Source organism: Peromyscus californicus, unplaced genomic scaffold (genome assembly GCF_007827085.1).
Source record: "Peromyscus californicus insignis strain IS unplaced genomic scaffold, ASM782708v3 Scaffold_19__1_contigs__length_69161282, whole genome shotgun sequence".
Lineage (NCBI taxonomy): Eukaryota > Metazoa > Chordata > Mammalia > Rodentia > Cricetidae > Peromyscus > Peromyscus californicus.
The window spans coordinates 7,368,024-7,393,700 of NW_026294491.1; the positions used below are offsets into that span (position 1 = coordinate 7,368,024).

The window sequence follows — 25,677 nt, forward strand, 5'->3', positions numbered from 1 at the left end:
GTCTGGTTAAGCTCAGTTAACTGTCACTGGCCATATTCTGGGTGGTCCAGGTGTTATTACTTCCTTGGTGCTATTGCGCCATCCTGCCTGTTACTAACATGTTCCATTAGTTTGCCCCATAATTCTAAGCATGCATCTTAACAAAATACTATGAAAAACACTGTTCCCAAAGGTAAACAGCTCAGACAAGTAGCTGCTGATCAGAGGTGAAAAATACCCTTTGTCCATGAGCAGGAAAGCATCAAAGTGTAGACTACTCATCCCTTTGTAAATGATGCCAGGTCACACTCACTTTGAAGAAACTAGAATCAGAATCTTGAGACCAGTGGTTCCAGCAGGGCAGTACTGACCCCTAGGGGTTATTCTGGAGACGTGGAGGGGGCATTTTCAGTTGGTTTTACTAGTGGTATTTAGTGGATGAGGTGCAAGGACATTCGACATCCCAAAATGGTCTGCACAATATTTAACCCCAGAGCATTCATATAGGCAAAATCCTGTTTTGTTTTTCCCTCTCAAAGAAGTGAAGCATGACTCCCGTTTTGGGCTTCACATAGTTCATTTTCTTCTGAAGAGTACTGTGTAGAAAAGGAGGTAAGCAGAGGAAGAGTTTTAACAAACATAACCTCAGCAGGCCACAAGGTTACGTTAGTGATGCATGCTGAATGCACGTGCCCTCAATATGAGAGGGCATTTCACCCGCGGTCTTCCACTTGAAGATATATAACCCCACTTTCATCATCATCATTACACAAACCAGAAAACTCCAACTGTGAAATAGTCTGTAAAGTAACTAATACTCCATAACATTGTTGGTCTTGCAGAACATAAGGAGATGAGCGTTCGGCTAAGGAGCCTGGGGAAGCGTTTTCAGTCCGTATCCCAGGTTACTTTCTTCCACTAGACGCTGATCTCAGACTGGTGTTAGGCATCTTTGATCATAAATAGTATTGACCCAAAGAGAAAAAAGTTAAATGACAGAATAAGAAGGCTGGAGACATCTGGAGTTCTTGCTATCCAGACTCTATCAACCCTTTGTCAATTCTCCACAGTGCTTGCTTGCTACCTGGGCCTTTCCATGTTTCCAACAGCATCATTGGAACACAGCCCTCTCCACAGTCATGTTGTCAACAGTAATTTCTATGTACTATGCTATGGACAACTCAGGTCCCTTCCAAATTCCTGTGTCTAAGCCCACTACCCAAAATGATATTTGGAGATGTCTTAGTTAGGGTTTCTATTGCTGTAAGAGACACCATGACCATGGCAACTCTTATAAATGAAAACATTTAATCAGTACTAGCTTATAGTTTCAGAGGTTTAGTCCCATTATCATAATGGCAGGACATGGCAGCTTGCAGGCAGATGTGATGCTAGAGGAGCTGAGAGTTCTGTATCTTGATCTGCAGGCAGCAGGAAGTGAACTGTGACACTGGGCATAGCTTGAACATACGAGACCTCAAAGCCTACCCCCACAGTGACACACTTCCTCAACAAGGCCACACCTCCTAATAGTGCCCCTTCCTATGGCCAAGCATTCAAGCATTCAAGTCTATGGGGGCCATACCTATTCAAACTACCACAGAGGAGCTCTTTGCATGGTAATTCGGTTATGGCGGAGCCCTCCAGAATGGGCTGAGTGTCTGGTAAATACAGACATGCAATGACTTCTACCATGTGAAGACGTAGTATCAGTCTACACTAAGTCAGGAAGAGGACCCTTGCCAGACACTGCAGCTGCTCCTGCTTCTATCTTGGATGTTTCAGCCTCCTGAAATGTAAAAAATGTGCACACTACCTAGGCTATGGTATTTTTGTTATAGCAGGATATCATGACCTGCAATTACAGTTTGCTCAAAATGCTCCATTGGGAAGCCACAGGTGAGTCTGCAGCCACTGGCTCTTTATTTAAGCCCCTTGCAGCAAGAGCCCCAGCACGTGTGCAGGTCTGCAGAGGACCAGCACTCTCCATGACTGTGTGCTAGAGTCCTGCTGTCTCAGCATGGAGCAGCAACAGGCTTCCTGAGCTGCAGGCCATTCTTCCCATCACCACTTCCCAGGCAGCTATATTTGAAAGTGCACTGTCTGAATTCCTGCCAAGGCCTGGCCACATCCATTTTTCAATGCATTAGTAATGAATTTAAGGAATAAGGATTACCTTTTGGAAAGATTCACTTAGCAAGTACAGAAGTCTTTTTTCCCCCTAGAAATAAGATTCAAATTGTTAGATGAATTGGGCAGGCCTCCTATTTGGTGACTGTAGTACAGGACATTAGAAACTGGTCCTCCTAAATTCCTGTGACCCAACCTTTTGATATCTGGTCTTTCTCCTGAATATACTTACAGTGCCCCAAAATCCTTTAGTTCTGTTTTGTTTTGTTTTTTGTTTGTTTGTTTGTTTGAAACAAGGTTTCTTTGTGTAGCCCTGCTATACTAGAACTCACTCTGTAGACCAGGCTGGCCTAGAACTCACAGAGGTTCACCTGCCTCTGCCTCTTGAGTGCTGGGATTAAAGGTGTGAATAACCACTGGGTGACTAGTTCTGTATTTTCTTTCCTACCCTTCATCAACCATAGAAACTACCTGGCTTACAGTCTGTACAGACTCATGCATATCCTTGGCTCAGCATGCAGGTTCAGCATGCATTTACAAGACCTTCTCTTCAAAGCCAGCCTTTTATAAGAAAGAACTTGCTACACAGAATTTTACATATTAAACAGCGTTAAAGTTTTATTTCAGTCTATGATTTGTTTAAACTGCTCACATTAATCCATTTCATCCCCAAAAAAACCAGAATGCCTCTAGAGGTGTAACCCTTGACATCACCCATCCAGACAGCTTCCACTACAACCTGCAGAAAACTTCAATGTAGTTTGACCTCAAATTGGGTTTTATCCTCTGGACCAAAAGTTTTCACAATTGCCTTAGAAATCCACCACCAGTCAGTCAGCAGGGTAGACCACTGAGCTAACTCCTGATACCTGAGTTCCTACTGGAAATAATTTAACCTAATTGAATTCATAGGCCCCTGGAGTGGGGAAGACTCATGGGACCCTTCCTCACATAGAATGTTCCCTAGAACAGCCTTGTTCTATAGAAGTCTATGCTTCTTTCACTGTGGTAGTCAAGCCCAAGAGCAAAGGGCACAAAGCCAAGCTCACTGCAGGCCTCCGAGGAGAGGACTAGCACAGGAGGTCCAGTGAGGCATCATCCAGACACTAAAAACGATGACACAATCAGGTTAGTCGGTACGTCTAGCCGCTTGCTTTCTCCCATGGTAGTTGCAGTATTCATTCACATAAAGTGAATGAATTGTCAAAGTACCTAGTAATATTAATGCCCCCCTTCTCCACATTCCCACAAAGTAAAGTTAGTCCTTGAACTTTGAAAGTACTTTATATATATATAAAAATTAGTATTTCTGTCAGTTTCCTAGTCAGCGTGATTCAGAATTGCTCTCAAGAGTGTCTTCTCTTTTGTAAAATAAACACTATGCTGTTTGAAGTACATACGAAGTTTCATTTCTGTTCAGTGTTCTTTACTTTCCATTATGAAAAGTTATTTCTGAGGAATTGAAACCCCAGAAGGTAAGAAAAAGAAACATTTAAAACAAAATTTTAAATGATAAATCAAAACCAGACTTGAGTAATACTTAAGAGACAGGGTAGCAAATGTAGTCTCTGAAGGGAATCGTTCTAATTATTATCTAAAAAGCAAAGTCACACAACTTTGTCAAAGTCATAAGACAAACTGGTACTTGAAAATTAGGTTGACTAAACAGAGGAGGGAGGATTTTAAAAAAACCACTGAAACAGGACAATGAAAAGGATTTCAGAATGACTTGAACTGGAGCAAAGATCCATCGACTCTCGATGCTTCTGGTGCCTTAGAATCTTGTATCACGCTGTTTCTTGTCCCCACTGTCACCAACACCTCAAAGGAGCATTCTCACAGAACTAAACAATCTTTGTTATTTTGTTAGGATTCAGAATTTCAATCCAGTAGCCATCAGGATCTTGAATGAATGCCAGACCTTTCATTTTACCTGTATAATGAAAACTTTTCATTACTAAAAAGGAACATTAAAAATCAAACACATTTTCATTACAATTTTAATTTGCATTTGAATGAGACACATTGTTGATAGCTTTCATTCTAAAAAAGTCTGTGTTACAATGGTAGCACAGTGATCCTAATGCTAGAATATGACCTTTCAGAAGGAGCCGAACACAGCCCTGTTAAGCCTCAGGTCCTTGCCTCTCTTTGAGGTTACCATATCACCATCACAGAAATTATTTAGGAAGGAAAAGAAGATAGAGGTATGCTCAAGGGAGCAGGTAATGTGGCCTCTTCACACAACCAAGACACCAGAGGCTTGGGTCATGTAAACCCTATTAAACAATACACTGGGCAACCCAAGTCCTGTCAGTCAGGCTGTGGCTCCTGGGGATTGTAACCAGATGGAGCTGTTTACTTAGATGTAGAAATGTGGCCTGAGAGATTGATTTATTTGGGGACTAAGATGCTGAACTCATCAGACTCTTGTGTCTGCTTCCTGACCCCAAGGTCAAGGAATACAAATACGGGTGAAAAAGAGGGGCTGAAACACAGCTAAGCAATCTCCAGGGCGGTGGCTGGGGAGCAGGGTGAGGATGGAGGTGACTATTGGAACCTGATCCAAACAGAAGGCAGTCTGGAGTCAGAACACAAGTTCTGAATGTGTGGCTGTGGAAGAATCAACAGGATGTTTCTCCTGCCTCCCCACGGCAAACAACAGCTGCCCTTGCACTTGGGAGGGGCTCCACCACTCATTCCCAGATGTCCTCAAGAGTGAAGGGGGGGCAGAGAGCTTGTCTAATGAGGGAGCTAGGAAGAATAGGCCAGCTGGCCTTCCTTACTGCCCCTACCACGTCCAGGCCCAAGTATGGCGACCTCAGGTGTGTCTTCCTACTAACACTGCTTTACCCTGAGCGGGAAAAGCCTCTGAGCTGAACTTGGCCCAGGGCTCATCCAGCTGTCTTCCTGAGATCACAGGGATCCTTAGGGACGATTCTCTTCTGCTAGTCACGTGGCCTGGTGGATTACAACAGCTTACGGTCGTTGGAAAAAAGCGCTCAGAGGCCAAGCTACCATAATCCAGGAACTTGATTATATGGATTATAGATTTGAATTCAACATGAAATATTAGAACAATGGACAAAGGGCTATTAAAGCGTGTGAAAGTGATGAGCACTATGAAGTACTGCCAGCGTGAACTCAGACAAAGAAAATGTTAGGGAGCCCAGGACTCCAACAGAGGGCGGGGCTGACAGGAAGTAGCTAAAGCATTTGCTGGGCAAGCATGAGGACTGGAGTCTGGACTCCAAGAAGGTGGCAGGTGGGCGAGCCTGGTGGCTACTTGCTATCCCATTGTGAGGGAGCTGAGGCTGGGATCTCCAGGGAGCTCAGACTTCCGTCAGAGACCCTGCCTATATATGAATATGACACTGAGCTGATTTTTCAAGGACACTTGTACTCAGAATGACAATTAAGTAGTGTTTTCAAGAGCGAAGGAAAATGAAGCTAGGATTCCCAACAGAACTCAGCCATCTGTGCCTGGTTCTCATGCATCTGTCAGAGGTCTAACCTCACAAAACCTCAGGACATAGTCCTGGTTGAGGTGCTAAGACAGGAAAATCCAAAAGATGCTTCAAGAGAGAAATGGAGTAAAGATGCTCAAAGTACTGTGCTATATTATCATTGAAAAAATGTGAAGGCCAAAGAAAAAGAAAAGATAAATCAATAACCCAGTCCAGGTGACAGCAGTGGATGTGAGCAGAGGGGAAAGCTGTTCACTTAGAAAATGTTTTACTTGAAACAATTTTATTGAAATGTTTCATTTATTTTTCTCTGGGTTTTTGTTATGTGTTGTTTGGTTTTATTTTTTGTTTGTTTGGTTGTTTGTTTGGTTGGTTTTTGGTGCTAGGAATTGAACCCATGACCCAGTGCATGCTAGGCAAGGACTCTACCAATGAACTACTTAGTGCTTAAGCTCATGAAATGTCTCAAACTGTGGTGGCACACTGAAATGTCAGTACTAGGGAGGCTGGAGCAAAAGAATCAAGTTCATGAGCAGCCTGGGCTACATGGCAAGAACCTATTTCCAAAGTTAAAAATACATTTTAAAAAATTAAGGAGGTAAGAATAGATCTAAGTATAATAAAAATTATACATATAAATCCAGCAGAATTCAGATATATGCTATTTCAAGACAAATAACCAAAGCATAAGCATATACAACTGTATAAAAGAATGAAAAATATCAGTTATTCATTAAAGTAAGCAGGCAAAGTTATATTAACAAGAAAATATATTTCAGAGAATTCACTTAGCAGCAACTACCCACACCCTGAAATCCTGACAGCTGGAAGTCCATGAGAGAAAGTGGCAGGGCTAGGGAAGGGGAGGCGAGCTTTCCGTGCTCCCCAGATCCTGTGTCCAGTCCCTGGTGAAGTCACACTACACGCTCTTTCTGGTCTCTGAAGAGAGCCAGGTATTCTCTTCGCATCCCTTCGCCCCTAGGACTGCTGAAAAGGGCTTCCTGTTACTTGCGTCCAATCAGCACGACCCCAACAGACACATTAACCAATCACAGCTGTGCACACGCTGAAGGGCAGGCTGACTCACCATCGTCCGGTTTCTTCACAAACTTGACTCCCAGCTCTTCAAATCTGGTACAGGCACTGTAGACATCAGGAACAGCAATCCCAATGTGACCTGTGGTGATACCATCCCATCAGAAAAACAAAGCACAGGAAGAAATTATTACAAGAGCACACCCAAGTGCCACACATGGCTTCCAAAACTTACTTCAAAACACAAGGCCCGGGCTGGAGAGATGGCTCAGAGGTTAAGAGCACTGTCTGCTCTTCCAGAGGTCCTGAGTTCAATTCCCAGCAACCACATGGTGGCTCACAACCATCTGTAATGAGATCTGGTGCCCTCTTCTGGCCTGCAGGGATACATGCTGGATACATAATAAATAAATAAATCTTTAAAAAAAAAAAAAACAAAAAACACAAGGCCCATGAAAACAGTTAAATAGGTTCAAAATCTACGTATTAAAGGGCCAGTAGCTGTCTGACTAGCTAGTTATAGTGAAATTGCTATAGTTATAGTCAAAGTTGCTCTGAATTGTTATTTTAAAGAAAACCAATACTGACTAATGCATAGCTCAGTCTGTTTAGAATCACCTATACCCAAAGGGTATCATTTCCTGTGTTTAACAGGTTGCTGACATTCACCTCATTACCCAACTGAAGCTTTTACTCTGTCATCCTGACAAGACACATTATTTCTAGATTTATTTATTTTACTGTATGTGTAATGAGTAGTTTACCTACATGTATGTATATGCACTACCTGTGTGTCTGATACCCAGTGAGGTCAAAAGAGGGCATCAGATCCCCTGGAACTGGAATTATGGACGGCTGTAAACCACTATATGGGTGCTGGGAACCAAGTCCAGGTCCTCTACAAGAACAAGTGTTCTTAACCACTGAACCATCTCTTCAGCCACTTGACAAGACATTACCAGAAAATGGGATTATTATTAACCATAGTTATCAGTGTTTTTAATTGAACACTCTCCTAGAGGGAGTTGGAGGGACAGCTTAGTGGTAGAATGCTTGTCTTGCATGTGCAAGGTTGTGGACTCTATCCCTAGCCCCACTTTGTTTACTGGAAACATAATACTGTGACTTTACAGTATAATATTATGAAAAAAAACCACAATGCTTGGACTAATACTGAAATTAGATAGCTGCTAAATAAGATACGCAGGAAATAAAAATAGTCATATCCTTAATAAATTAGTTATACTTGAAAATTAGGTCATTCATGTCTTAGGTTTACTGTACCATAAATATGCACAGCATGTAAAATCACACACATCCCCAAACATCAAACAGTGTGGCAAACATACCAAATCCCCGAGGGTCTGAGTTGCTGTTGTGGTAACTCTGGGTCTCATCATCCTCGGTGCCCCAGTTGCTACAGAGCAAAGGAAAATCTCTGTGATAGCGGGTCTTAGAACCAACCTAGTAGACACATCTCAGGGTGTGTCCTTGAGTGAATTTCCAGAGAGAAGACCCACTGTCAACATGGGTAACCCCTTCCATCTGTCCTGCATCTATCTCTGCTGATGATAGATTCCAGCTCGTTGGCCTTCTAGGGACCTCCAAGGCCTTCCACAGCAGCTTAGGACTGCGGAGGCCTCCAGCCTTGTGGGTGGAGCAGCAGTGGGTTCTCTGCTTCTTCAGTGTTCAGAGAGCCATTGTTGGGACTAGCCAACCCCTACCGTGTCAGCCAATCTAATAACTCTCCTTTGATGTCTACCTTCTATTGGTTCTGTTCTTTAGAGAAAGAGCCTTGCCTAAGATAATAACTTACAGTTCTGACCTTAGAGCAGGCTATGAAAGGGAATCTCTTTGAAGGCTTATTCTGTATGCATGTGACTTTACTGCAAATACTGAATTTTCACCTGTTGAAAGGGCAAGCTGGCAAAGAAGATCTAACTAGGTTAAGAAGACAGTCAAGCCGGGCGGTGGTGGCGCACGCCTTTAATCCCAGCACTTGGGAGGCAGAGCCAGGCGGATCTCTGTGAGTTCGGGGCTAGCCTGGGATACCAAGTGAGTTCCAGGAGAGGCGCAAAGCTACGCAGAGAAACCCTGTCTCGAAAAACCAAAAAAAAAAGAAGACAGTCAAACCCAGGCTCCCCAATAAGAGCAAGAATAAAAATGGCAGCAGCTATCTGCACTAAGTACTAGACACGTTATCAAGCAAGCATCCAAAGAGCTCCATGGACTAGATTCGAACACTTCCATTTTAGAGCAGAGACGGCCACGTAAGCAAGTCTTTCTGAATCAAGGGATACATACTAACACAGAAAGGAATGGAGAATCCTTTAATTCTGTACTTTTAAATGCTGAGGTTATAAAAATGTGCTAAAATTTGAATGTTAATTATTACAAAATGGGGCTGGAGAGATGGCTCAGCGGTTAAGAGCACTGGCTGCTCTTCCAGAGGTCCTGAGTTCAATTCCCAGCAACCACATGGTGGCTCACAACCATGTGTAATGAGATCTGGTGCCCTCTTCTGACCTGCAAGCATATATGTAGGCAGAACACTGTGTACATAATAAATAAATCTTAAGAAAAAAAAATGATTACAAAATGATGTGCTGGCTCTTTAAAAGGAACATATTCTATAAAATTTCTGGATCAAAAACATATCAAAATAATAAAAGGACAAAAATATGAATATCAGAAGATTTGAGAAGAATCTAAGATATAAAATTAATAATCTATAGTTTGGTAAATATCTTGCCACTTCAGGGTCTTATATTCTCTGAGATAAAAATGTTCCCTCTGTGCTAAAGAAACCATAAGAATAACACGGAGACCCAAATAGCCACACTTCAAAAAATATTAAAAATTGATTTAGACTGGTAAGCACAAAAAAGGATTCTTTAAATACCTTATGAAAAATTAGGATATATAAAGAGACAAGAAAGCATACGTACTGTGTCAACTCAAGTGTAGCTTTTCTGGAAAATGTCCATGCTGTTCTTTCATCCTTATCTTTAGGGATGTCATTCTTATCCTCGTAAGCCAAGAAGTAGAGGGAAAATTTCATTGAAGGAAAATCAAACTTTTGGAGCAGCCTGAAATTAAAAGCCATAGTCATTTACAATAGCAAAAGTTGATAATAAACGCAACATAATATTTATGGTCTACTTGGAATAAGAACTATATATAATGTAGTTTAGTGAGAAGACCGTAGTCAAAAATTAGTGGGGAAAAAGATCTCATTTACAGTTCCATCTATAAAGTACTTGCCATAGGAGCATAAAGACCTGCGTCTGGTCTCCAGCACCCATGTAAAAAGCCAGGCATGATGGTGTATGCTGGCAATAGTAGCCCTGGGAAGGCAGAGACAGGCACAACCCATGGGGCTTGCTGACCAGCAAGCTTAGCAGGTACCAATGAGGAACCCTGTCTCAAAAACTGAAGTGGTCAGTTCCTGAGAAACAGCACCCAAAGCTGACCTCTGGCTTTATACATGGTATGTCCCCTTGAGTACACACACACACACACACAAAGTTCTGAGAGCCGAGGAGGCATTGAGTTAAAGTGTCACACGGATCACGTCTTGGGTGAATGTGTATTGTTGATATGAGCACGGACATGTTAAGGACCGATGCTCAGACCCATGGGAAGAGAAGAGCTCCCCCGACACCCTCCTGGGCTCAGAAGGATGGCAAAGCCTTCCTGGAGGCCAAGTGGCGATGCTCACAGTGTGTGCAAAAGCTAGCAGCTACAGCTGGCTCCTCCAGGATGATCACTGCCTGAGACTGTTGCCTAGACACCTCCTCCTGGGACCAGCCCACCCTGGTACTGACATAACACACTGCGGTTCCAGGTTACTGCTGTAGGCTGGTACCACTCCATCAGAGTGCTCTGACCACCTGACCCCAGCTTTCCTGTGCCCACATAGCTGTTTCTTTAGTGTCTGTTCTTTCTTCACTCCTTCACCACCCCAGGCAGGGTTCTAGTACTAAGCTGTGAGGGGCAAGGTTCTGTAATTCAGCAATTCTTTCTCTCTCTCTCTCTTTTTTTTTTATTGTTTTGTGAGACATGCTCTTACTGTGTAGCCAAGGATAGCCTGAACTCACTACATAGTGCTAACTTGTCCATCTCCTGCTTTACCGTGTAGCCAAGGATAGCCTAAACCTACTAAATGGTGCCAGTTCATCCATCTCCTGCTTCAGCGTCCCAAGTGCTTGGCTTCCAAGGGTGACTTAGCACAATCATCTCTCAATTATTCCAATTTAGTGAAATTTATCTAGAATCACAGTGCTTGTTTATAAACAGGGAAAGATATTTTAGGTCTTGTTTCAGTGAACAGTCCCTTTCCCTATCATTCTGTCAGTTAAACACATCTACTGAGTTCTTCAGAAAGCACCAGGAAGGGAAATTGAGGACAGGTGGCAGGAGAGAGGGCAGACCAATATCACAGAAATGTGAATGTCAACCACAGGAGGGTTGAAGTCTCAAAGACTGTGCAAAGGTGAACCAGGATTAAGACTGTGAAAAGGTCACGGGACATGGAAAGGTCGTGCAGGAGCAGCTTCCACATGGCGGGGCGGCTGAAGCAGGGGCCAGGAGGAAGCGGGGAAGTCAAGCGAGAACAGTCAGCAGAGTCTGGGCAGAGCTGATGCAGGGAGAGCGACAATGGACAAACAAGGGAGCAGAGGGCAAAAGACAGTCTCCAAAGACTTCATTAAGTTTGTCTGTAGCTGGAAGGGAGAGTCAATGGGACAAGGGGAGACTTGATAGGAAGGGCGAGGGAGTCCTAAGGTTCTAAGAAAGGTAAGCTACAGTTTACCAAATGGAAGATCACAGGCAAGCAGAGCAATACACATAATACCATCTTTTTAGATCACTGAGGATTAATTATGCTCAAAGATGACCCTGTTCATAATCAATAACAAGCGCTTGAAGCCTAGCAGAATGTCTTGGGGTGTGTGTGTGTGTGTGTGTGTGTGTACATACATACATGGGTACATGTATAGGGAGTCTGCGTGTGCGTGTAGAGGTAAGAGGTTGACACAGGGTGTCCTCAACTGCTCTCCACTGTCTTTCACTCACCCTCGACCCCAGAGACAGCATCAGGAAGTGACCCTAGCTGGTCTGGAATTGCTGAGTAGGCTAAGCCGGCCTCAACTCAGCGATCCACCTGCCTCAGCCTCCTGAGTGCAAGGACAGTCTTGGAATCTTTGTCTCTCCAGCAACAGGACTGCAGGTGCATACCACCACACCCAGCACCTTTACATGGGTTCTGGGAGACTGAAATCCCCATGCTGTCATGGCAAGTGCTTTATCAGCTGAGCCATCCCCCTGCACCCAAAGCCAAGTTTCCAGAGCTCTGCTCCAATATTTTATCTACTTATCCCTGTTATCAATATGCCTGGACCACTACATTTAGGCATTGATTAGCCACAAATAAATTTACTCCACAAAGGGATCAAACGCCTCAAATGGAACCATCGGGAAAACTATCTCCGCCCCTACTAACGTGACTGTACCAGCCTTAATGGCCAATCAGATGGAAACCAAAGCAAAGGAAGCCACTTGCTTTCTGCAGAATGAGTGAATCAGGTTAGGGTCAAGTTGCGCTCAGTTTGGGAGCTCTTTAAAAACAAAGGTCAGCAGTGGAGTCACCTGCATATGGACTCAACTCTGCCAACTGTGGGGTCTGAGCCCAGAAACGTCCTATCTTCAAGTGTAAACGGAGGACACAAGCTATCTGAAAGGTCTGCAGCGAACACACAAGGGACAGAAGAAGGGTTGGTGCCTGGCCAATGGCATGTGTCCGGCGGATCTGCTTTCACTCTGTCCTAAAATATGCTATACACACATGGAAAGCCACCTTTTCTGGAAAGGATCACAACGATTTAAGAGCAGTTTAGGGAGAGGGACCGAGGGAAGGAAGCTATTCCTCTTCGTTGTATATTTTTTCAGAACTGGCCATATTTTCTAAGCATACATAATAGAGATCTATTACTTGGGCTGTTCTCTCAAAATTTGTGGAAGTAAATGAAAGGCAGTAAATTAAAGATCATTTCATTTAATTATGTATGTCATCAAAACCTCAAGCTATGAGGAAACAAACCAAGAAAAGTCAAATCATCAGTTATACCCCAATAAAGCCAATGGAAAAAAGAAGTCAGCACACCAAATGTTCAAAGGGTTACAAACCCCGTGGCTACTACCCCTTTATCAAGAGAGAATATAAAAATGGAACCAGGGGCCGATTTTAAATAAATCCATTCATTTTCTAAACACTGTGTCCTGACATTCATGACTTCGGAAGCAAACGGGGCAAGAGCAGTCTGAGCATCAAGGGTCTGAACAGATGCTGGCTTAGCTGGCCAGCTCTAGGCAGAAGGGACTCTGCAGAAAATGAAAGCCCTGTGCCTTTTGTGACCTTGAGCTTGACCAGTGCTGACATAAACGGAACTTAACCGGAGTGCTGTCTCCTCAGGCCTCCTCGCAGGCTCCACAACCGAAGACTTTCTGCTACTTTTTAATATGTATTTATTTCTGAGAGGAAGGGACATGTGCCCTGGCACCGGTATGGAGGTAGGGACCACTTTGGGGGGGCCAGTTCTCTCCTACCACTGAGCCATCTTCTCTAATGCTGTGGTTTTCAACATTAAGGCACTAAGACATACTTACGTCATTCCAAGAACCCTAGTATAAAAATCCAGGGACTTCTTAGGATCCTTAATTCTCAGCATGGTCTGCTGCAACAGGAAGTCCTAAGGAGAGACAACAGGGTATGTTAAGTATCTTTACCTTTCAACACAGCAACTTTCACTATGCTTTCTGTAACAGCCCAGCAAATAGAAAACAAGAAAGGACACCCCATCTTCAGTCTCAACAGTAGCTTCCTTAAACAGTTCCCACACCTATGACTCCACTCCCAAGCTCTCTGCCCAGCGTTGTCCAGCTGCAGGCTTCTGGGTGGGGCAGCTGAGAACCGGTGAGTTTCGGTTCCAGGAATGCCCTTCGACTACCAGTGACTTGAAAACCTAGCTTTCTTAGTCACTAGGCTTGGCGGGACCTCTGTGGTTGTTGGGTTTTGGTTCTGGGTTCCTGAGACAGGAGCTCATATGGCCCACGCTGGCCTCAAACTGGCTGTGTCAGCAACTGGCCCCTGACTGGCCGTCCAGCTGTCACACACAAGTCCTGAGGTTATGGGCAAGAGCCACCAGCACCCGCTTTAGTGAGACAATTATGAAATGACTAGCTCCCACCTGCCCCCTCACCCCCAGGGGCAAAAAACCATGTTTTTTGCTGGCACTTCCCCACTTCGTGGGGCTTCAGGTGACTACTTTCCAAACAAACTACTAACAAGTGCATCCCTTCTCTAGCTTGATTTTGTGTAACCAAAACTACAATTTTATTTGGCAAAACAAAGAATCCATCCTCTATAATCTCCTCCTGCTCACCCCCCTCCCCTAGACAAGGTCTCATGCAGCCTGGAACTCACTAAGCAAATCTGAGGTAGCCTCACACTCACAGAGATCAGCCTGACTCTTTTCCCCAAGTGCCGGGATTAAATGTGTGAGCTACCATGTCTGGCTCTAAAATTACACACACACACACACACACACACACACACACACACACACACACACACACAACACTTTTTTTTTCAAGACAGGGTCTTTCTGTGTAAACCTGGCTGTCCTGAAACTCAGCATGTAGACCAGGTTGGCCTTGAACTCAGAGATCCACCTGCCTCCATAATAATTTTTGATGAATGTATAAACACCTTGCTGAACTATTTAGCAAGAAAAGACCCCATCCCAGAACTTGATGGCCTGAATCAGCTGGCCTCTTCCCCCTTTGCTTTTCAAGGATTCTTTTAAAATTAGTCAATGGGAAAAGACCGTGAGGTCAGACCCCAGACGATGGGGAAGACAATCACCAACTGCCTTTGTATAAAAACCAAGTGCGCGTCCTGCCCCAGGGTGCTTGCTAGTCCTGGGGCTCTGGCACACACTTTTCGCAGAAAGAAATTGCCTTGAGAAGCTACTCTCACTTTAATCCTTGGTGCCACCCTGAGATTCTTTGTGTCTATCAACTTACCAGTAACCGTGTTAACCAGCAAGCCCTTACAAAGGTCTTAGACTCCTAGAGACCCAAGAAGCAAAAAAGGTAGTGTCTTAACACCTTTGTGAAACCCTTCAATCTCCACAGAAAACAAAAGGCTTAACTGAAAAAGGGTAGACAATGCATACATTCATCGGGTTAAAGTTACTAGTAACACTTCGGTTAGGAGTTGATTTCTTTAGGCACAGTAACTATCTTAGTTTTTGAGTCAGGGTTGCCTGTAGTCCAGGCTGGCCTTGAATTCACTATGTAGCCAAGGGTGACTGACCTTGATCTGCTGATACCCCTTGTTATTTATTAAGTGGCTATGCCACGCAAATGCATAGATTACGTAACCACGCTGTGCGCAGATTACGAGATCACACAGTGCACGGATTACAAAGGACATAAGGCCCTAGGATGACTAAGCATTTTGCCTGGCTACTGGACAGCGCAAGCGCAGTCATGTAGCTGGGGGACTGGCTAGGAATTCTAACACTCCTGACTCCACCTCCCAAGTGCTGGGATTACAAGTGTCAGTTCTGAGCCGGGCGGTGGTGGCGCACGCCTTTAATCCCAGCACTCGGGAGGCAGAGCCAGGCGGATCTCTGTGAGTTCGAGGCCAGCCTGGACTACCAAGTGAGTTCCAGGAAAGGCGCAAAGCTACACAGAGAAACCCTGTCTCGAAAAACCAAATAAAAAAAAAAAAAACAAGTGTCAGTTCTGGGAATCAAACCCCAGGCCTCATGCGAGCTACTCCCCCAGCCCTGATAAAATAATAGTATGAAGTATTTATATGTGCGAATATAATCTCCATTTTATAAATGAGAAGCCAACACTGAGTAAATTACATTATTATCTAACTCTTATAAATTCAGGTTTTCTTTTATCACAGACACCTCTTACCCTATAACTAACCCAGTGTTACTCTGCTGTACTCGTGGACTTAACACAACAGGCCTGAAAACTCTGATCACCCTTTGCAGCTTTCATAGTTAATGCTGTGAACTCGACAGGAACAGAATCACCACGAGGCAAGCCTCTGGGCACATCTGTAAGGGATTATTTAGATTAGGTTAGCCTCCAGGCATGTATGAGGGATTTAGGGATTTTCTTTTTCTTTCTTTCCTTTTTTTCTTTTCTTGGATTTTCGAGACAGGGTTTCTTTGGCTGTCCTGGAACTTGTAGACCAGGCTGGCTTCGAACTCAGAGATCTACCTGCCCCTGCCTCCAAAATGCTAGGATTAAAGGAGTGCCCCAGTACTTGCCCAGATTTTTTGGTCTTGTTTTGGTTCAGTTTTTTTTTTCCCCCCAGAGCCGAAGACCAAACCCAGGGCCTTAAATGATCTTACATGGAGCTAAATCTTGAGTAGGTTAATCAAAGTGGGAATACCCACCATAAATAAAGCTGGGACCACTCCATGGGCTTGGGTCCCGAAGTGCACAAAACAGAAAGCTAGCTAAGCACAAACATCCCTCACTCTCTGATTCCTGTCTGTGGCTGTCATGTGACCAGCCGCCTTCAGCTCCTGCCATCGTGATCTCCCCACCTTTAGGAAATGTAACTTGAACTGCAAGCTGAAATAAGCCCTGTCCCCCAAGTTGCCTTTGTCAGGGTATTTTATCACAGCAATGAGAAAAGTAATTGCTGTGGAGTAATCCCTTTATACACTGCTGTGGGATGGTCTGTATGTCAAGTGTGTTGCTGATTGGTCAACAAATAAATCACTGATTGGCCAGTGGCCAGGCAGGAAGTATAGACGGGACAAGGAGGAGAATAAAGCTGGGAAGTGGAAGGCTGAGTCAGAGAGACACTGCCAGCCGCCACGATGACAAGCAGCATGAAAAGATGCCAGTAAGCCACGAGCCACGTGGCAAGGTATAGACTAATGGAAATGGATTAATTTTAGCTGTAAGAACAGTTAGCAAGAAGCCTGCCACGGCCATACAGTTTGTAACCAATATAAGTCTCTGTGTTTACTTGGTTGGGTCTGAGCGGCTGTGGGACTGGCAGGTGAGAGAGATTTGCCCTGACCGTGGGCCAGGCAGGAAAACTCTAGCTACAATACACTGTGAAGATTTGTTGCTGTGATTGGTTTAATAAAGAAAGCTGACTGGCCAATAGCTGAACAGAAAGAAGGTTAGATAAAAGAGCCAGACTAGGAGAATGCTGGGAAGAAGAAGGAAAGAGCCAGGAGTTGCCAGCCAGATGCAGAGAAAGCAGGAGATGAACATGCCATGCTAATAAAGGTACCACCACGTGGCAGAGCATAAATAAGGAATATGGGTTAACATAAAATGTAAGAACTAATGCTGGGCGGTGGTGGCGCACGCCTTTAATCCCAGCACTTGGGAGGCAGAGCCAGGCGGATCTCTGTGAGTTCGAGGCCAGCCTGGGCTACCAAGTGAGTTCCAGGAAAAGGCGCAAAGCTACACAGAGAAACCCTGTCTCGAAAAACCAAAAAAACAAAAAAAAAAAAAAAAAAAAAAAAAAAGTAAGAACTAGTTAGTAACAAGCCTGAGCTATTGGCTGAGCATTTATAATTTATATTAAGCCTCTGAGTGATTATTTGAGAGCAGCTGTGGGACAGGAAAATGGTCCCTACAAGTAATGCTTTGGCCAAACAGCCTCCTCCCCCTAACTTAAATCATATAAATACAAATACACTGTTCATTGTCTATCATGAAGAAGTGATCTTAAAGAGCATGTAAATTCACTGTTCAGAGGTGGTAACTGTTAGAATTCCTAGCCACTCCCCCAGCTACATGACCGAACATGCGCTGTCCAGTAGCCAGGCAAGATGCTTAGTCATCCCAGCACCTTACGTACTACATAAATCCTACATAATCTGTGCGCTGCATGATTACGTAATCTGTGCGCAACATGATCATATAATCTATGCACATGTGTGGCATAGCTATCTAAGCCCATATGTGCATGCAAGGGATTGGGGGGGGATTGGGGGGAGTGTGGTGGCGGCTATAAAGCGGGTTCTACCTATTCCTTCCCTCTCCATAGAGGCCAGCCACCACCGCCCAGCATTAGTTCTTACATTTTATGTTAACCCATATTCCTTATTTATGCTCTGCCACGTGGTGGTACCTTTATTAGCATGGCATGTTCATCTCCTGCTTTCTCTGCATCTGGCTGGCAACTCCTGGCTCTTTCCTTCTTCTTCCCAGCATTCTCCTAGTCTGGCTCTTTTATTCCATAGCCCTATGCATACCCTTACTATTAATAAACTTTTTTTTTTTTTTTGAGACAGGGTTTCTCTGTGTAGTGTTGGTGTCTGTCCTGGATCTCGCTCTGTAGACCAGGTTGGCCTCGAACTCACAGAGATCCGCCTGGTTCTGTCTCCCGAGTGCTGGGATTAAAGGTATGTGCCGCTGCCACCACCACCTGGTAATAAACTCTTATAGTGTGTTTCATTGTGCCTCGTGGCTTCTCTCATACAGTAAACAGTGCCACTTAATAAATAACAGCAACTGCTGGGCTGGCCCAGATCTTTGGCTTAAGATGGAGTCACCCAAGACACCAAGATGGAGAACCCTTGTAGAACGGGGTCCCTTAAGGGAAATGGAAACTGAATGTTCTGCACTTCTGCTGACCCCTCCTCTGAGCAGAAGACTTGCCCACAGCCTCCTGCTATTCTAACAGCCAGAGGGCCCTTTACTTACTGCAGTCCCTTTTTCCTGTGAGAATTCCTCTCCGCACCCCCAACTAAAAGCACCCTATAAAACCCCAAACTCCTTTGGCAGTGCTGCATTCCCTTTTCCTGGGGACAGCTGGGCAGTTCATACCCTGAACTTGGAGCCTCAGTGCGGCTCTCCTGGTCTGCTTCTCTCATTACGCCACACAGCACCCAGGTAAAAGGCAGCTGGCTCGAGGCTCCATTTTCTGGACCTATGTTGCCTTTCCACAGCCAGAGCTGCCCTCCCCTGTGACAGTCAGGTAAGAAAGAGATGAGCACCTCCCTGGCTAGGCACTGACCCCCTGGTTCTATCTTCTGAACACGGCCATAAAAACCTACAAAGTCACTCTGGGGCCCCGGTGAAATGAGACAAAACAATTTCAGACTTTTTACAAAGCAGCAAGACCACTCTCATGTCAGATGCTGGTCTAAGCAGAGATTAAAACAAGATACTAAAGCTACAGCAAGCAGCTCCCTCTCCCGGGGAATGTGAGCGCCTGCTGCTTCCCTATCAATTACTGCGCTTGCCTGGGGAGGCCAAGGCCACTGAGATGCTGATGTGTACTCTTTCAGGCCACACAGAGATAATTCCAAAGGCTGTCCTTGGCAGGCCTCATCAGAGAGCTTCCCACAGTAGGCTTGGTGATTTGCCCCTGCACTACAGCCCCTGGGGGGGGAGGGAAGAGCTACAGACACAGAATCTGCTCTGAACAAGGTCCAGATTATTTCATCAGACATTAATTAATTTAGGTTCTATTTTAAGAGACTCTGAAGATGGAATTAACTCACCAGATGGCCTTAAAATACAGAGATTGGGGTTGGAGAAACAGCTCAGCAGTTAAGAACATGAACTGCTCTTGCAGAGGACCCTTCAGTTCCAGCACCCCACACTGGGTAGCTCACAACTGTAACTCCTGCTCCAAGATCTGACATTCCTGGTCTCCACAAGCACTTACACTCACATGCATATGCCCACACACAGACATACCGACACATACTTAAAGGGGAGAGGGGGTAGGGACCGGCCTCGGTTAGGTTGGTGGTTCAGCGCAATCACAAGAGACCTTAAAAGCCTCAGAAGACAGAAGAGAGTCAGCACATGGCAGAAACGGTGAGGAGAGGTGTGGCTGAAGGGACATCAGAAAGAGTACGCTGTGGGGGGCCACCTGAGAGACAGATCACCACCACCGTTTTGGCCACTGACAGCAAGCAAGGAAACTGGGGTGTCGGCCAACCTCTGAAAGGAAATGAGAGCAGGCAACAGCCGGAGCTGGAAGCAGGGGCCTCTCTGGATCCCTCCAGTAGGGAAGGAAGCCCTGCCCAGACCCTGATTGTAAACCAGCGTTTTGTTGTTGTCAGACTTCTACACAGCTGTGAGGTCACACACTTCTTTGTGTAAACGTAGCGTGTCCTTGTGTATGCAGGTGCACATGTGTGTCCATGCATGTGGAGGCCAGGGGACAACTCCAGGTGCTGTTAGAATCTGTCAGCCTTGTTCTGGAAGCCAGAGTCCCTCATTTGGCCTGGGCCCCCCCCCCCCCCCCCCCCCCCCAGCAGGCCTGGCGGGCCGGCCAGAGAGCTCCAGGGATCCACCTACCTCTGCCTCCTTACTGCTGAGCTTACAAACAAAGGCTCCCACCATGCCTGGCTTTTTTTTTTTTTTTTTAAATAAGGGTCCTGGGGATTTTTAAATAAGGGTCCTGGGGATTGAACTCAGGTCTCCCCAGCTGCCTCCAACATCACTGGTCCTCTCTCCAGTATCACAAGGCATTCCTTTCCTCATGCAAAGGGAGGAAAAGCACACATATATGAGATATTGACTTAGACCTGGCAATAACATGGCTCTATAATGTGACACAGAGAGAGCCGTTATTTCCTCAAGCCTCTGTTTCCACACCTCTGAGATGACGATAATAAGTCTACAGCTGAGCTGATGCAGAAATTCAGTAATGTATTAAAGTACTTAGCAGAATGCCTGACCCAGAGCAAACCACTTTATTTGTCTTGCTGCTGCTGTTATAAAACAAACACAGAGGTTCCATTACACAATTGGTTTTGGTTACCAAATCTGCATTCCCCAGCCCAACCCTCTAACCTCAACTCTGGACTCCCACCTGCGGCCTAATCATCACATCTACTTCTGCCAGAATATCAAAAGCGCCGCAGCCCAAATACAAGAGAGGATGCCCCAGCCACTGTGCCTTAGCCCAAGGGAGACCCTCGGGAAGTCTTCCTTGGTTCTTCTCTCAACAGTCTCCCCAGTTCAATCCTAACAACCTGAAGTGTACTGAGCAGATTCTAAGCCAAGCCTTCCACTTCCTTGCCTGCTTAATCCCCTGGGAATCCTCCTTCTAGTCTTCCTAATAACCACTGCATAGCTCAAGTCTTCCCCAGTTCCACCCGGACTGCTCTCCACTTTTTGCAGGCTTACTTAAGAGCAATTTGGAGTGATAGTTCCAGAATCAAAATCCTGGGTTACAGAAAACCCAGGCTTCTCGATGCTTTGGGGATGAAAGTCCACAAGGCCCAGTTTGCTTGCTGTGTACCCTTGTTCAGCATCGTCCTTATCACTGTGCCCTTACACTGGCTATGCCGATCTTTTCCTATGCCAAACGCCTATCACTGGAAAGAGTGTTCTCCCAACAAGTAAATATTTATCACCAACTTAAGAGTTATGTGCATGAGTCAAGGACAGAGCCTAGACCACTGAGCCAGCCCCCACAGTCAGTATGTGCTAGGCCAGCCAGCCCCCATGGCAGCTCAAGGACAAAGCCTGGGACTTGTCCTGGACTGCCCCCAAAATGATAATTGTAACCCCCAACCAGTAAATTCAAAGGTTACATACCCTCACCCAATTAAAAGAGAACAGAGATAAAAATAAACCAATCCGGGTTGCACCCATGCAAAACCCCCAACCCCGCCCCCCCAACCACCCTGAAGGGCTTGCGGTTTTTGCCTTTAAAAAGCTAGCCTCACAAAGAAAGAGCAACTCCTCCCTGCCTCACTGTATTGGGTGTAGGAATGAGTTCCCTGTCTAGACTTGTATCTACAGAATAAACCTTGCTGTTGCATTCTGGACATCCATGGTCTTCGGTGGTCTCTTTGGGGTTGTGATCTGGGCATAACAGTGTCTCTCAGCATCAGAACACATTTGTGCTTAGCAAGTCCAAATTTCTGGGTTCAACATACACACATACTCCAAACTAGCCAAGTAGAAATCTTTGTATGATGAGAAAGACAAACATTACAAGAGTTTTAAGTTTTTTGAGTACCCCAATGATTGCTTTGTGTTCCCTTCCCTCCCCCTCTACCTACATCAAATATATAGTATATGTATGTATATATTGTATATACATTGTATGTACTTACCTACTATATATATAATATAGGTTTTACACACATACACACACACACACATAATCCTAACCTAAACTTCTTAGACATGACCTTCATTCAGGCTTCTCTCCTCATGACGGGTCTCCAATCTGCCAGGCTAGCCTTCTCTACCTTCTGCTTGATGCTTTCCTTGACCCTCACAGCTGAAACACTACCCTGAGCTCTATCTTCATAGACTAACATAACCCATTTCATCTCACCATATCCCCACAAAAGCACTGATTCATCTTTACGTTCCTTTTATGGGCCCCAGGAGCCCTGCCAAGATGGGAGTGATCAAGGACATGAGGATTCCAATGTAGGCCTCCAGATTCCCAACACCTTGTGCCTACAATACACCACTGGTGCGACCTTTGAAAACTCTGGATAGTTCATCTCCAATGAGAACTTGAAACTGGACTTACAATCACCCAAAGTTCGAGAGCAGCTTCACTAATTCGGGAAGACGCACCCTGAATGTGAGTGGCACCGTCATGGAGTAGCCTTTCAGACTGAATATGAAGTAGGAAACTAGCCAGCTACATGCACAGAATCATCTCACTCTGCATCCAGACTGCAAATACAATATGACCAGCAACCTCACACTCCTGCTGCCACAGGCCAGAGCCTCCCTGGCCCCATGTCTCCCCACCGTCACAGAATGCACCTTCAAACTGTGCATTCTGGCTCTTTAGCAGGTATTTGGTCACTGCAGTGAGAAAAGTAACCAATACACTCAGGATGCTTTGTAATGCCAAGAGCCCCATCCATCCCAAGTCCATCAGAGTTGGTGCATGTTTGGTGAAGGATGAAGTCCTCATCTTGTTTATGCCAGAATCCGCGCCCACTCAAAAGTGCCTACCATGTTCTCTGCAGTCAGTATACAATCAAGCTAAATTTCCTTCATTGAAGGCTTTTTACCCCCTCCCCTCCATGGCAAGTCCTCCAATTACAGTTTGAGTTATCTCAGAAGCAGAGAGGGTAGAGGATGGGAATGTGGACTCCTCACTAGGTAAGTCACTCCGAACCTGTGTCTAAGTCTCCTTACTTGTAAAATGGAGACAATCCTCCCTTCCTCATAGAGCTGTTATGAATGAATTGTTCTGTTGGGTCGCCTCATCGGGTAATAAGTGTTGGAACTAGGGTAGCTTCAAATAGACTATAAAATATAATTGATTCATTTGCAGAGAATGTTATGATTAGCAAAATTTGTAGGGATACTAGCATTGAAATGTAAGTGTTTTTATTTAGTTCTGTTTCTTTTTTAATGGGGCTCTGGCTGACTAGAAGTATTAAAGGTAAAAGTCATGCTGTAAGAATACGACTTCTCTAGCACACTCAACACACACCAGACATGACGTAACTCACTTTACACCTGCACATGGTATGACCATGACCAAAAATGCCTAATCTCAAAAGATAACTCCAAATCAAGAGAAATCTGGAGAATGTGGAACGTAAACCAAGATACAAAAAAAAAGTACATTTCACATTATTTTTAAAGATCTACCTGGAATTTTAATATATTCATTCATTTTGTTCTTTCTTTTTTTTTTGGATAGTAAGGATTGAATTCAAGGCCAAACGTGTTCTTTACCATACCACATCCCCAGGCCCTGGACTCATTGTTTCAAACAGCCTGCTACCTAAAACCCCCAGTGACCGAGGAAGTCAGCTGGCCCAGAACAGTGCCTAGAATCTGATTTTGCTTTGTAAGAACTAGCCCGGCAAGAGCTGGCTGTGATGGTGCACTCCTTTAATCCCAGCACTTGGGAAACAGTTGGATCTCCATAAGTTTGAGGCCAGCCTGGTCTACATAGCAAGTTCTGGACCAGGAAAAGCTACATAGGCGAGACCCTGTCTAAACAAACAAACAAAAGAAGAATAAAAGAAAAGAAAGAAAATTAAATAGCTAGATAGGTAAAATTTTGAGTAATTTTCACATGGAATGCACCAATTTATAATGTATAAAATAACCAAGGGATGAGCTGGCTCAGCTGGTAAAGTCACTTGCTGCCAAGCCTAAAGACCTGAATTTGATTCCCAGGACCCACATATATGTGGATGGAAAGTTGTCCACTGACCTCCACACGTACGCCACACATATGCATGCACACACACACACAAAAAAAAAAGTGTTAAAAATTAAATGCAAACTAAGGTATGTGTAAGTGGAAGGTGTGGGAAGATGTGTGTGTGTATTCATTCTTTCCTGCCTTAATTTTTTAGTGACTAAGATCTTTTCTAAGTGCACACCTTGTGCTAGTCAAAGGCTTTGGCAATGACAGTAAGTATGTCTGATTCTCGTTGCCCTTAAGGCAAAGAACAAGCAGAGACCAAAGTCCTTCACCATCGATCTGCCCCTCCTAGAGGTCTGCATAAAGCTCACATTCAGCCTTCAAGGGATTTACAAATGATACACCAAAACGAATAGATGCAAAGGTGTTTACTGACACAGATAACTACACTGGACTAAATTCCTCCGTCAGCCACAACGTCGAACTTTTGGCCGTGTACAGACGGACAGTGAGGCACCACACCTGAATGAGTTTTCATGACTGTAAGTACAGTCATGTTACATGAAAACTTTCCCACGCCATGGGCTATGCCCCCTTACTAGGTTGTAACTGCAAAACCAAAGGGCCAGAAGAAGAGGGTCTGAGAGTCTCTTCAGATCGAAGTCCTATTACCAGCAATTTCTCCACCAGACTCACAGTGGGCAGGGTGGACAGAAGTGTGGTCTTGGGCAACAGCAAAAGCCAAGAAAGGCTTTAAATTGGAGCAACCGCCGCAGTTTGAAGGAGTGAAAGCTGGAGGCAAGGCAACTACAGAAAATGAGTGCGTCTGGGAGGAGCCAGTTATAGACAGGGCCCTTTAGCTATGGGAGTTCTGAAACTGCCCCCCTAAAGGGCCATGGCGTCTGACCGAGGGACAACTACACCCACATACATGGACTATGACCCAGATTTGGGCTGGCTTCAAGACATCGTGCAAAAATAAACAAATTAATAATGCACATGGGGTCAGATGTTTTGAAATAACTTTCTGAAGAAGGGGATAACCCCACCCCACCCCGGCCCTGCTCTGTCTCTCCCACGCCTTAAGCCGGCGGACCTGCAACTAGATAAGGTTAGGATTTGGCCTAGACTTGCTGGGCCAGAGTCTTAGGTCCGCTCCGGCCGCCAGGGAAGGAGGCCCTGTCGCCCACCTTGGTGCTGGGGTCCGGGTCGGAGCAGCAGCTGAGGGCGACCTCATCCGTGAGGCCGCTGGGCGCGGGCTGTGGCTCTGCCATGGCCGCCCTGGAGGATCACCGACAGGTTCTGCCAACAAACCAGCGGGCCACAAGCTCCGCAAAGACCGTGTGCCGCCTTTGCACTAGGCGGAGTGACGGGCCCGGGAGCGGGCGGCCGCGGCTCCCAGCCAATCGTGGTGCATATGGTTGTTGGCTTTCTGTTGATTGGATCACAGTGAACCAGGTTCCCAATGGCGAAACTACAATTCCCAGGATGCCATTGCGCACAATGGCGGCAACTCTTTAAAAAGAAACTCTGCGGCGCTGAATCGGCGGTTTTGGTATTACTCAGTGACCTGATTTTGTTTATATTTAATTGCGTTGAATAACCACTCATCCCTCAGGGCGGCAACTTCGTAGAAAATTGCAGCCTGGTGGAAGTTTACTCTTTTTAGAGCAATGAAAGTTTGAACTGGGAGTTAGTCTTTTTATTTAAATTGTGTAAGAACCGGAAGTTTATTCTCTCACTTGAATTAACCAGGCTAATTGAAAACAAATTAAGTTCAGTTTAAAAAAGAAAAAAAAAAGAAAAGAACAACAACAACAAAGTTTAAGTATTGCTTCCACTATATATTGGCCCCGGGAGCTTGGGATAGTTACTGATCTTCACAGAGCCTCC

General features: G+C 45.0%; 1 protein-coding gene across 2 annotated transcripts; it reads right to left on the reverse strand.

Annotated features, from left to right (window-relative positions):
* Nucleotides 1-2,700: 2,700 nt before the first annotated feature.
* Glo1 (glyoxalase I) lies at nucleotides 2,701-25,184 on the reverse strand. Of its 2 annotated transcripts, XR_008219776.1 has the most exons (7): nucleotides 24,975-25,184; nucleotides 13,278-13,360; nucleotides 9,560-9,700; nucleotides 7,961-8,028; nucleotides 6,847-7,003; nucleotides 6,664-6,753; nucleotides 3,955-4,042 (listed from the first exon to the last, which is right to left on the reverse strand). XR_008219776.1 is itself a non-coding variant. In XM_052744491.1 (6 exons), the coding sequence occupies exons 1-6, from the start codon at nucleotides 25,056-25,058 to the stop codon at nucleotides 3,954-3,956; spliced, it is 555 nt and encodes a 184-aa protein (XP_052600451.1). In that variant the 5' UTR covers nucleotides 25,059-25,171; the 3' UTR covers nucleotides 2,701-3,953. The 2 variants fall into 2 exon arrangements, 1 of the variants encoding a protein (XP_052600451.1); XM_052744491.1 differs by lacking the exon at nucleotides 6,847-7,003 and having other exon boundaries at nucleotides 2,701-4,042; nucleotides 24,975-25,171.
* Nucleotides 25,185-25,677: the final 493 nt, after the last annotated feature.

Coding starts and splice junctions, on each gene's coding strand:
- Glo1 (XM_052744491.1), bottom strand. CDS start 25,058: ATGGCAGAGCCACAGCCCGCGCCCAGCGGCCTCACGGATGAGGTCGCC. Junction 8,029..9,559: donor GCTACACTTGAGTTGACACA/GTACGTATGCTT, acceptor TTTGCTCTGTAG/CAACTGGGGCACCGAGGATG. Junction 4,043..6,663: donor TGTGAAGAAACCGGACGATG/GTGAGTCAGCCT, acceptor TTCATTATACAG/GTAAAATGAAAGGTCTGGCA.